This window comes from Malus sylvestris, chromosome 16 (genome assembly GCF_916048215.2).
Source record: "Malus sylvestris chromosome 16, drMalSylv7.2, whole genome shotgun sequence".
In the NCBI taxonomy this organism is placed as follows: domain Eukaryota; kingdom Viridiplantae; phylum Streptophyta; class Magnoliopsida; order Rosales; family Rosaceae; genus Malus; species Malus sylvestris.
In genome coordinates, this window is record NC_062275.1 from 3,211,811 (window position 1) to 3,223,919 (window position 12,109).

Below are 12,109 nucleotides of genomic sequence, written 5' to 3' on the forward strand. Positions count from 1 at the left end.
ATTGTACATTACCTTTGCCGTGGGCCCACCAATTGACAACATGTTGGTACGGACATTCCCAATTAGGGTTTTCAAGAATTCACCCAATTCAATTTCTTGTATTGCAAGTGCAGCCCACTGTAACTCGATTATTAGTAATACGGAGTTTGGGTTTCGTAGTGGCGTACGATGTTCACGCCGCAGAGGAAGGCGTCGACGGCGGCTCTGTCGCTGACGCCGAGGAGCGGCGGCGGCGTTGTTTCGAACCCTAGGAATACTGAGAAGGGTAAAGCGGTGGTACTTGTGGACGGTCCGCCTCCGCCATTGGGCTCGCTGAGTGAGAGCGGACCTTATACGACTGTGGGATTTGATAGCGGTGATATGGACGATTGGAGGGCGTTCAAGGAAGCCGGGTTACTTGATGAGGCGGCCATGGACCGCAAGGACCGCCAAGCTCTCGCCGAGAAGGTCTCTAAGCTTCAAACAGAGGTCAGCCACTAGATTTTGATTATATTAACATTGTTATTTTTTGGGTTTATCAAAAATGATTAAGAGAATTGTTATCGATTACAGAACAAATATTTAAACTTTCTGAATAAATTCTGAAGTATTTGTTGTTGGGCAGCTTTTTAGTTACCAGTATAATATGGGGCTTCTTCTGATTGAGAAGAAAGAGTGGGCTTCGAAGCACGAAGAATTGACCGAAGCTTTGGTTGAAACCCAAGAGATTCGTAACCGTGAAAAGTCTGCGCACTTGATTGCGGTATCTGAGGTTGAGAAACGGGAGGAGAATTTACGGAGAGTCTTGTTCGCTGAGAAGCAGTGTGTAGCTCAGGTATACTGCCTTTTGTTGTTTGTGAATTTGTGTAATTAAATTTTGCTTTGTCAATTTTGTAAAATAATTTTTGTTACTGCAGCTCGAAAAGGCTTTGCTTGAAATGCACGAGGAGCATGCCCAAATAAGGCGCGAGGGCGAAGCAAAGATGGCTGATGCAAGTTCATTCGTTGTGGGAATTGAAGAAAAGTCTTTGGAGACAGATGCAAAGTTGTGTGCTGCTTATGCCAAGCTCGGTGAGGTCAACAGAAAGAGTTCAGAGTTGGACATGAGATTGCAAGAGGTGGAGGCCCGCGAAAGTGTGCTTCGAAGAGAGCAATTTTCCTTAAGTGCGGAGTATGCTTTTACAACCATGACACTTGCATTTAGGATATGCATTCTCCATATATATATATAGCTCCTCCGTTCTTTGCTGAATTGACATCTTGTCATTTATGATGTACTCTGTTTTTGGATCATTCGACTTTTAAATTAAATCTGACTTGTTCTTAATCTTATTAGGCAAGAGGCTCACAAGACAACTTTTTACAAACAAAGGGAAGAATTGAAAGAATGGGAGAGGAAGTTAGAAGAAGGGGAAGAGAGGTTATGCAAGCTTCGGAGAACTTTAAATGAGAAGGAGGAAAAGTCAAATCAAAATGATATGATTATGAAGCAAAGAGAGAAGGACATTGAAGAAGCACAAAGGAAGATTGAAGCTTTGAACACTATGTTGAAAGAAATGGAAGCTGATGTGAATAAACGGCTAGATGACTTAGTATCAAAGGAAAAGGTGCGTGACTAGTGTAGATTAGTTTATTTTGTTATTTTTCTAGAAAAGTATAATTGCACTTTTGTCCATTTGACTGATGTCAATTTGGTTGCAGGAAGCTAATTCTGTGAGGAACGTCTTAGAGTTGAAGGAGAAAGATTTACAGGAATTTGAGCAAAAACTAAGTTTGCAAGAAAATGTGAGTCCCAACTGATATTTAAGCTATGTAACTTATGACACATAAAATTGTATTCTCTGTTTTCTAAAATGTTATATTTGTGTTTTCTAAATGGGTAAATTGGTGTTTGGGTTATATTTCTGTTTTCCAAAGGGGTACATTTGTGTTTTTTTCTGAAGGAGTACATTTTTGTAAAATGTATTGGATGTAAGCCAATGTAAATGTTGGCTAACTGAAAATTAGAAATCATGTTTCTCGAAGGTGTTGGTATTCGAAGCATTAACAGATTATATAATAAAGGAAAGGTGAGGAACAAAATAAGAGCGGATGCATATCTTTTGTTTTTAATCTCAAACTAAAAGTACAAAAAGAAGATGGATTGCAAAAATTCATGTGGTGCAATTTTCTGTTTAATAAGGCTCGAATGTTTTATATTCATACAACTTGTCTAGAAGTCTGATATGGTCTGTTCAGGTGGAGATTCAAGAGGTGCTTGACAAGCACAGAGCTATTCTCAATACGGAAATGCAGGAGTTTGAGTTGGAAATGGAAGAAAGGAGGGAGACTCTGAACAAGGAACTTAGGAGCAAGGTTGATGGGGTGGAACAGAAGGAATTGGAAATCAGCCACAGGGAAGAAAAGTTGTCGAAGAGGAAACAAGCACTGCATGAGAAATCAGAGAGGTTGAATGAGAAAAATAATGAACTTGAAACAAAGCTGAAAACTTTGAAGGAGAACGAGAAAGCCATCAAAGCTAATGAGAAAATGTTAGAGGTGGAAAAGCAACAATTACTTGCTGATATAGAGTGTCTTCAGAATCTTAGAGATGAAATTCAGAAGATAAAGGATGAAAACCTTCAACTGGAGCTCCAGATTCGTGAAGAGAGAGAGAAGCAGGTAATTACTCAGGAAGAGAGGTCAGAGCACCTCCGTTTGCTGTCGGAATTGCAGCAGGAATTAAGGACTTATAGACTTCAAAATGAGTTGCTTTTGAAGGAAACTGAAGATTTGAAGCAGCAGAGGGAAAAGTTTGAGGAAGAGTGGGAGGAATTGGATGAGAGAAAAGCTGAAATTAGCAGAGATCTTGAGAAAATTGTTGAAGAGAAAGAAAATTTAGAAAAATTACAGGGCATGGAGGAAGAAAGGCTGAAAAAAGAGAAACATGCAATGCAAGATTACATACAGAGCGAGCAGGACAGTCTCAAGCTTGAGAAAGAATCATTTGTGTCTAAGATGAGAAATGAGCAGTTAGCCTTAGCTGAAAAGGCCCAATTCGAGCATAGTCAAATGGTTCAAGATTTTGAGTCACGGAATAGAGATCTTGAGGCTGATATGCAGAATAGGGAGCAGGAAATGAAGAAAGGCCTGCAGGAAATGGAGAGAGCATTTGAGGAGGAGAAGGATAGAGAACATTCTAATATTAATTACTTGAAGGGAGTCACTAATGAGCAAATGGAAGAATTAAGATCTGAAAGGCATAGAATGGAAAGGGAAAGGGAAGAACTTGCTCTGAACAAGAAGCAGCAAGAAGTTATCCAACTTGAAATGCGCAAAGACATTGGTCAGCTTGATATCCTTAGCAAGGGGATCAAGCAGCAGCGGGAACAACTTATTGAGGAAAGACGACACTTCCTTTCTTGTGTTGAGAAGCTGAAAAGTTGCAAGGACTGTGGAGAAATGACAAGGGAATTTGTACTTTCTGATCTCCAGGTATCGGCAGTGTTCCAAGTTGAGGCTGTTTCTCTGCCGAGGGTCAATGTTGATTTTTTAAAGAACTCTCCAGCTGATTCAGGTGTTCCTGAATTGGAATACACAGAATCAGGATGGGGAACATCTTTGCTGCGCAAATGCAAGTCAATTGTTTCTAAAGTATCTCCAATTAAAAAACTGGAGCATATTACTGATGCAGGGTCTTCAGAGTTGCCCCCAGTATCAACTATTCAAGTTAATACTGAAGAGAAAAGAAACGAGTCTAATATGCTTATCAATGAGGGAGCAAGAGGGCACATCGGTCATGAAGATGAAGCTGGGGCATCCTTTAGGATGCCTAATGACTCTAGTGCTCAACCACTACCATCTGATAACACCACCAAGGAAGTGGATGATGGGTGTGCTCCATCAATTGATGATCATAGCTTCATTGACAGTAAGGTGAAAGATGTTCCTGATGATTCTGAGCAATCCGAGCTGAAGAGTGGTCGGCAAAAACCGGCTAGGGGACGCAAGTCCAGACTGTCTAGGACACGCACCGTGAAGGCAACAGTTGAAGAGGCAAAGAAATTTCTAGGAGATACTCCAGAAGAACCATCAAATGTAAGTATGCTGCCTAATGATAGTAGTTACAATCATGAAGCAAGTCGGGGTGATTCCAGTTTTGCTGAGAAAGCTAATAGTAGCATTGGGAGGAAACGAATGCATGCTCAGACCTCTAGGATTACTGAAAGTGAGCAAGATAATTGTGACAGCGAAGGATGTTCTGGCAGTGTCGCAACAGCTGGTGGGCGCAGGAAGAGGCGACAACCCATTGCTTCCTCCGTGCAAACACCTGGAGAGCAGCGATATAATCTCAGACATCGCAAGACGTAAGTTGCTTAATGTGTCTATGAATTTTTATGGCACAGTGGAAGCTAATATGGAAGTAAATAACAAATTAATGTTTGCAGTTTCTATGGCGTGATACATAATATTAGGGCCAACTTGGGTCAAGGTTGTCTATCTATATAGACTTCTTGTCGGTCTGTTATTCTTCATGCATTGTTGCATTTGTCTCCAATCAACAATTGGATTTCAATACAGTATTAATTTTGGATTGTTTATTAATTTCTGGTTGAACTCTGGGTGTATCTTTTTGCTTTCAGTAGTTATGTTTATATAAAATTGTTGGGCTCCTTTTTTCCCTTATCAATTTTAGTTTTGAGATTAGTGATATTCTGATGCATACACCAAGTACGGATTTGAATGTCAAACTTGAGCTCAATCTTATCACTGTAGTCCATTTGATCCTTTTTCCTTTTTGGGCTGAGAAGAACGATTCTTTGACCCATTTCTGTTCTTGCAAGGGAATATTAACTGAGCACTTAATTTGTCCATTTCCTTTCAGTCAATGCATGAAATAGAATGTTTGTAAGAACCCAGAATAATCTATTCCATAGTCTCCAGTAGGTGCCAAACAAATAATTTCCTAACCAGCTTCGGATTAGTCCTGGAGTGACACTTTTACTGACCGTTATTCTGAAATATTGCTCCTTGATCAATTAAAGCATTCGGTATGTTCTGTCTAAAAAGAGAAATTGCTTATTAAGTTACTTGTTGCTAAATTGTTACTGATATGGAGAATAATTTGATTTTTTGTGATGGTTTGGGAAAATGTAAACATAGAAAAACAAATAAAGGAAGATTAAATGATAAACAAGGATAAACTTATGTAGTTAATAATTGAATTAACGAAGTGTCTGTATTGGAAGACGTGAATTTTTACGGTTTTACATATGACCTCATCTGTCATAAACTGTCCAAATTAAGTGATCTTGCAAGAGGTGATTTTCTATGCTCTACCATGTGAGGAAATGTTTGGGTTTTTTTTTTTTTTTTTTTTTTAAATTGGTCTATGAACGTTGATCAGTACAGGATCAGTCACAGCAGCACCAGCCACGGCTGACCTGAAGAAGAGAAATAAGGAAGAAACTGGAGGTGGTGGTGTAGAACCAATTCCTGAATCTGTTTCTGTATCGTCGTTGGGGACGGCTGGTGAGAATGGGCGGACTACACAGTTGATGCAGGTCACCACATTGAAAAGTGTGGAATTCTCACAGGAGCGGGTTGTGAGGGTAATGTCCCTCTTACCTTTTCGGTGTTTTGTAATTTGTGACGGTTTTAGCCGAAACGTCTAAAACTATGTGGATAAGGTCTGGTAACCTGTGTTTCATGTACTGCAGTTTAGAACACCAAAAGAAACCGTTGATGACAATGCCGAAGCTGATGCAGCAAAATCAGTTGAAAATACAGAGTTGAGTGCAGAAGAAAATGGTACACCGGAATCTGGTGGCGGAAACAATACAAATGGCGAGAGCGACGATGATTACGATGACGAGGACGTTGAAGAGCGTCCGGGCGAGAAGTCAATAGGAAAGAAGATCTGGACTTTCTTGACAACGTGATGGCGAACACCCACTCTCTCATTACCATCTTGTAAACGTTGTAATGGCTAGCTTCAGTGTGATTTCTTAGCTGTTTTTCGTTCTCATTTTGTAACTCTAATGTCGAAATGGCGATTTCGTCACTCTTTTAGTCTTTTTAGATTGTCATATATTGAAGCACTCTTGGAATTTTCTTAAATTTGAGATTAAATGATACATAGCATTAAATGCTGCGGAAAATGAATGGTTTAGATTAAAACTAAAAGTTTTAATGGTTGTGGAAATCAAATCTAGCGGTTAAAACACTTTTAATTATGAGTGCTAAGTAGCATCGAAGCCACAACTATGGAGTCATAACTCAATGAGATTATCGAAAACATGAAACTGCAAACTTAAGACCCATATCTTTCAACCGATCTTTAAAGTGTTCACAGCTAGCTACAGAAGCTTATGTAGAAAAGGACTTATCATCCTATTGTACTAGGCCTGCCCAGAAAACAATTAAGTAGAGCTGGGGCTATGCCTTCTGATAGCCCTCCATCTCTCTCCCTCCCCATGTCCCCAGCCTCCACTGAGACACTGTGGTCCTCTTCCTCCGTCCTCCCCATCAAAAACTCCAAAAGTGCTTTTATTTGTTTGATTTTTCCACAGCTGCTTCTGCTTCTTAACCTTTCTTTCCTTCATCCTGTGGACATAACTTTTTTCCCAACCTTCTTAGAGAGAGAGAGAGAGAGAGAGAGAGAGAGAGAGAGAGAGAGAGAACATCTTGGAAGGTTGGATTGGACCATTACTCTTTGTCCTGTCTTTTATTATCTTCCCTACTTAATTATTAGACTATAGATTCAATGATGGCCTTAATCCTGTCCACAAAAATTAAGGTCATAAGCAATTAACAACAATAATCAAGCTTTTTTCTATTAAATAAAGTCGGCTATGAATCTTAAAACACTACTATGCTTTTCTTTTTTTAGGCAAATGAGAATGGTGAGCTAGGAATTGTCCAAATTCGGTTATGTTGCTAGGTATATGTTTAGTAGTACGAGAACAATTTTAAACATGAGATGTCACTGTAATTGTATACAGTGGCGAATTTATAAAATTTTCACAAAAAAAAAAAATTCATGTAAAATATTCCTTTTTTTTTTTTGTTAGACAAAACATACATCAAAAGTTAATAATACTATTATCATTCAGGATTCACAAAACATGCAACAATACAAACTCCAAATGTCTATGACGAGTTTTATCCCACAAGTGTCTCATTATAATGTTATCAAAATAGGTAAAAATATGAAAAGTGATCATTTCAACTATTGAGATTTGATACAATTAGATCCTCATAAGTTTTGGAGTTAGGGCCTATTCGAAAGAGAATCCAGCTTTCTATCAACTTAGACATGAGTGCTTTTCCTTGCTAAAAATACACTTCTAGCCCTCGCTCAATGTAAAGACGTCGCTCAACCATTAATCTCCATTATACTAGAGAGTGAACTTTTAACAAAACTCACAATAAAAATCCCTAAAAACACAAAAATGTCCATACAAATTGATTTCGTATAATTCCATGAAGGAAAGTCAAATTAATTTATATTTTGGTATGGAAAATACTGAGCATTGACGGTATTTTAAATCAATTATCAACTGCTGTGCTAGAAAGTTAATAAGCGTGACAATGTTTGTTTAGTTTGAAATTTTATTACAGTTTCGTTTTTCTCATATTTTGTGTATAATTACATCTTTCAAACAAAGGAAGGATGTTGTTTTATTGCTCTTGGTCATGAAGAAAGGAATAGGCGGAACAATTGGTATTTGGTAACTATGGTTCAATTCCAAGATACACCATAACAGTATGAACTTGAAGCGTATTTCTCAAACCCATCTGGAGCCACACAGTCTTTTTTTTCTTTTGGAGATTCAATGCAGTTTTTGTCGTGTTCCTCTCCGTGTTTCAGAAAGCACTTAAAACCCCAAAAGCAGAAAAGCCCCAACCTAGAGAAGAAGGCAGCATTGAGAGATAAAAACACGTCTGTTTGTCTTGCATGTACTTGCATGCACCCCCACTTCTCTCTCTCTCTCTCTCTCTCTCTCTCTGTTTTTGCATGGACATATGGTCCCCTATTCCCTCTACCCCAAATCCTGCAAAACCCTAGAAATCCTTATCCCTTTAGCAGAACTAATCTCACAATCTTAACAACCCACCTCCAACTACCACACCCTTTTAACTGGCTAAAGTAACCATTTTTACTGAACATAATGATGATACAACAGCAACTAACTTTCATTTTGACTTAAGACATAACTTTGAATTTGAGTGCAATGAGACGAGCGTCTTAACCGCATAAGCAAAATTAGTGTAGAATTGATCGTATAACTAAGTTATTAAAGTAGACTTAAAAATGCGTCTAGCTGACTAAACTAGTGTTTTCTCTCTAAACTCAAGTTTAAACCCGATTTTTCGTAATTTTATTTACATCAGATTAAAATATCGTTCGAATTAACAGATAACGATAATCAATAACAATAAATTAAAAGTTTGATAAGACTATCACGAGATTGAAAGCAGCGCCGAATCCTTTCGCTTTCACCTTCTAGTCCTTACAGTTGCTACTCTATTCTGATCTTAATGATAGTCGTTATTACTTTGTTGCTCTTCGAGAACTGTGCTTTTGATCCTCTCTCTCTCTCTCTCTCTCTCTCTCTCTGCTCTATATACTTTCTTAGCTTTTCCATAAGCATAACAAGTAGACCAGAGACCTCAGCTTTCTTGCTTCCGCTTCTGTATTTTTCCTCTTCTCTTCTTCCCTTTTTCCTTCAAACACCTTTGGATCTTTCTCAAATTCTGCTTGGGCCCCAAACCACTCGTGATTTTCCTCATATAAACATATATATAGATATATATACAAGGGGCCCATGTCGATATTTCTCATGAATATCACATCCATGATTGTAGTTTCTGCTTCCTAAATCCATTTCTCTTTTGGGTCAGTGTCTCATGGTTTTCTTCTTCCCATAAACTCCCATCTCTCAATTCCTTTTTTTATAACTCTGTCCTAATCAAATTCCCCTTTGGATTTACCCATTTTTATTGACTTTTACTTAAAATCCATGAAGGCTTTTGCTCCTATCAGTCTTGTGATTTTGGTAATCTTTCAGTTCTCTGTGGGTGTTTGGAGTTATGAGGAAGCAGATGAAGGTGTAGCTCCGATGGAGAAAACTGAGCAGGAAGCTCTGTACTCTGCAGTACAAGGCTTTGTGGGTAAATGGTGGAATGGTTCAGACCTCTATCCGGATCCTTGTGGGTGGACTCCTATACAGGTACTTTTTTTTTTTTACCCCCACCACTCTCTGTACTGTCTCTCTGCAACATTGCTTCAATCCAAAGTTACCAACTATATATTCCTTTTTGGTTTTTACTTGTACTCGCCAAGAGGTTAAATGCCAATGTTGCATTTAAGGCTTTGCTGGCAGCTTAGAATCACTAGAGTTTCGAGAAATTTAACGGGTGAATCTGAGTCACTTAAATGACACGGGTTTTTCATTTGAAATCGATGTGTATTTTTTATGTTAGGGTTCAGTCAGTTAACATTTTGCGTGTTCGTAATAGGTCATAAGTTGTAACCTTTCTAGTGTTTGATATGAGTTTTTCAATTTCTACTGCAGGGGGTGTCTTGTGATTTGTATGATGGGGTTTGGTATGTGACCACCATGAATATTGGACCTATTCTTGACAACTCCCTAAATTGTTCCCCAAGTGCAAAATTTAGACCACAACTGTTTGATTTGAAGCACCTAAAATCCCTATCCATTTTCAATTGCTTCCTCTCACCCCACAAACATCCAGTTCCAATCCCCTCAGAGAACTGGTGGAACCTTGCTGGCAGCTTAGAATCACTAGAGTTTCGATCGAATCCGGGCCTCACTGGACAAATTCCTACAACCTTTGGCAGCCTTAGAAAGCTCCAATCATTAGTGCTAGTAGAGAATGGATTAAGTGGTGGACTACCAACAAATATCGGTGAATTGGTCCGATTGAAACGGCTAGTTCTAGCCGGCAACTGGTTTACGGGCCAAATCCCTGATGGGTTTGGTGGATTGAATCAGCTGTTAATCCTTGATTTAAGTAGGAACTCACTATCCGGGCCTTTGCCAATCACCATTGGAAGCTTGACTTCACTCTTGAAGCTTGACTTGAGCAGCAATCAACTGGAAGGGCAGCTACCATTGGGGTTTGGTAATCTAAAGATGTTGACTTTATTGGACCTCAGGAGCAACAATTTCTCAGGTGGGTTGACCAAATCACTTGAAGAAATGCATTCCTTGGAAGTGTTGGTCTTGTCCAAAAACCCAATTGGTGGAGACATCAAAACCCTAGAGTGGCAAAACATGGAGAAATTGGTAATTTTAGACCTCTCTGGATTAGGTCTAATTGGTGAGATTCCAGATTCAATTTCAAACCTAAAAAAATTGAGATTTTTGGGTCTGAGTGACAACAAGCTCACAGGCAACCTCTTGCCAAAGATTGCAACTTTGCCCTGCCTCAGTGCACTCTACCTCCATGGCAACAACCTCACAGGGGAGCTTAAATTCTCTGAGTCGTTTTATCACAAAATGGGGAGTCGTTTTGGGGCTTGGAACAACCCTAATCTCTGTTACGTCAGTGGAATGGTGCCAGCAGGCCATGTCCCATTCGGGGTGAGGCCATGTCAGCAGGGGGAGGAGGAGGTCGCTTTGGTTGAAAAACCCAATTCAAAAACAGAGTTGGGTGATGAGATTTTGAATCAGAATTCACATTACACTACTTCTTTGGGAATCTCAAGCATTGGCATTGATGGGTTCTGGTGGCTTAGTGGATTTCTGCAATTACTGATGTTTCTGTTATTGACTTGATCCCTAAAGATCCCTTCTTTTTAGAGCTTTACAACATAACTTCTCTAGTTAGAAGCAATTGTAACTTAGAATGTTATTGCTTACTTTGTTATGCTTTCTTTTGCCTCTTAACATGAATGAACTCAATATATATGCTTTCCCTTTCCTTTTCTCAATCAATCAAATTTAGGGGTGGACACAAAGTTGACCGAATCAGACCACTCTAAGTGGTATGGTTCGCTTTTAACATTGAAATGTTTAATCTTGGAACAAAGCAAATCGCATTGCTTAACTGTTAGTAAATTTGGTAAAAAAATCGGCCAAACTTGGGGATGGACACTAAACCAATTGAATCAAACCACTATGACGGGTTTGACTTGCGTTTAACATAAAAATGTGTGTTTTTAGACCAAACCAACCGTTTCGCTTAATAGTTAGTAGATTTGGTGGTGAAACTAATCCAAACCGAATTGTGATCATCTTTTACATACGAAGTGGAACGCAACTCTACTGCACATGTGACATGGATAATAATGGTACCATAGAAAATAAGAACATAGGATTGGGCAGTTGCTTTGCAAACCAATATACAGCTAGCAAAATTCATTTGGGTTTCTTGCTAAACAGAGCAACCCCAACTAACTATAAATGCTGGGAATTTTTGCCAGCGGTGGGAAGTGACTTCAATGGAATTTGGGTAAGAGTGCGATCCTTTTATTGCTTTTTTCCCTTCAAAAAAAGGTGCAAGTAATGGCTTGGCTTTAATACATTGAAAGTGAAATTTGGGTCACTATTGCTTGGTAGCTTCCTGCATGGCTTTTTACTTTGGTGGCAATTGGTAGACTTTTGTAGGTTGTGGAAGCACTGTCCACAGAAGTGCTTAGGTGGAGCTCGTGTTTTAAAGAAGACTGGTATGAAGGATGATTAGGTTGGATCCATAAATACAATTCCAGATCCAATTGAAGGTAAATGCTGTGTCCTAGGACCTATGTCAGTTTCTTTAATTTTCTTGGGTTTGATTGATTGGGTTCTGAATATTCCGTTTGGGAAAAGATATGGTTTGCATGATTCCAAGTCATTGTATACACCCTTTAGTTTATCTCTCGTTTGTGAGCTTATACAACTTCTAGTAGCTAAGAATCTCTCCCATTTGCGAGCATATACAACCTTTGATAGGTAAGAATCTTGTTGTTTCAAACGTTGTTATCACAGTTGAAAGTATCAATCTCACATCTAAGAAATGATAAACTTTGAATGTGCTTATAAGAGGTTAGGCTACTCTCCATATTTTCAATTGGTTTTATAGTGAAACCTCAACTTTCTTCACAATATGGAGAGTAACCCAACCTCTTATAAGCCCTTGC

At 38.9% G+C, this 12,109-nt stretch overlaps 2 protein-coding genes across 3 annotated transcripts; both read left to right on the plus strand.

Moving 5' to 3' along the window:
- The first annotated feature begins 61 nt into the window (after positions 1-61).
- On the plus strand, positions 62-6,119 carry LOC126608586 (nuclear matrix constituent protein 1-like). Of its 2 annotated transcripts, XM_050276530.1 has the most exons (8): positions 67-468; positions 605-814; positions 897-1,150; positions 1,316-1,586; positions 1,681-1,764; positions 2,218-4,325; positions 5,366-5,570; positions 5,679-6,119. In XM_050276530.1, exons 1-8 carry the CDS (start codon positions 169-171, stop codon positions 5,898-5,900), a joined length of 3,654 nt encoding a protein of 1,217 aa, XP_050132487.1. In that variant the 5' UTR covers positions 67-168; the 3' UTR covers positions 5,901-6,119. The 2 variants fall into 2 exon arrangements, with proteins under 2 accessions (XP_050132488.1, XP_050132487.1); XM_050276531.1 differs by lacking the exon at positions 5,679-6,119 and having other exon boundaries at positions 62-468; positions 5,371-5,570.
- A 2,425-nt stretch (positions 6,120-8,544) lies between these two features.
- On the plus strand, positions 8,545-10,911 carry LOC126608590 (piriformospora indica-insensitive protein 2-like). Its single transcript, XM_050276541.1, has 2 exons — positions 8,545-9,194; positions 9,540-10,911. The coding sequence occupies exons 1-2, from the start codon at positions 8,985-8,987 to the stop codon at positions 10,764-10,766; spliced, it is 1,437 nt and encodes a 478-aa protein (XP_050132498.1). The 5' UTR covers positions 8,545-8,984; the 3' UTR covers positions 10,767-10,911.
- The last annotated feature ends 1,198 nt before the right edge of the window (positions 10,912-12,109 follow it).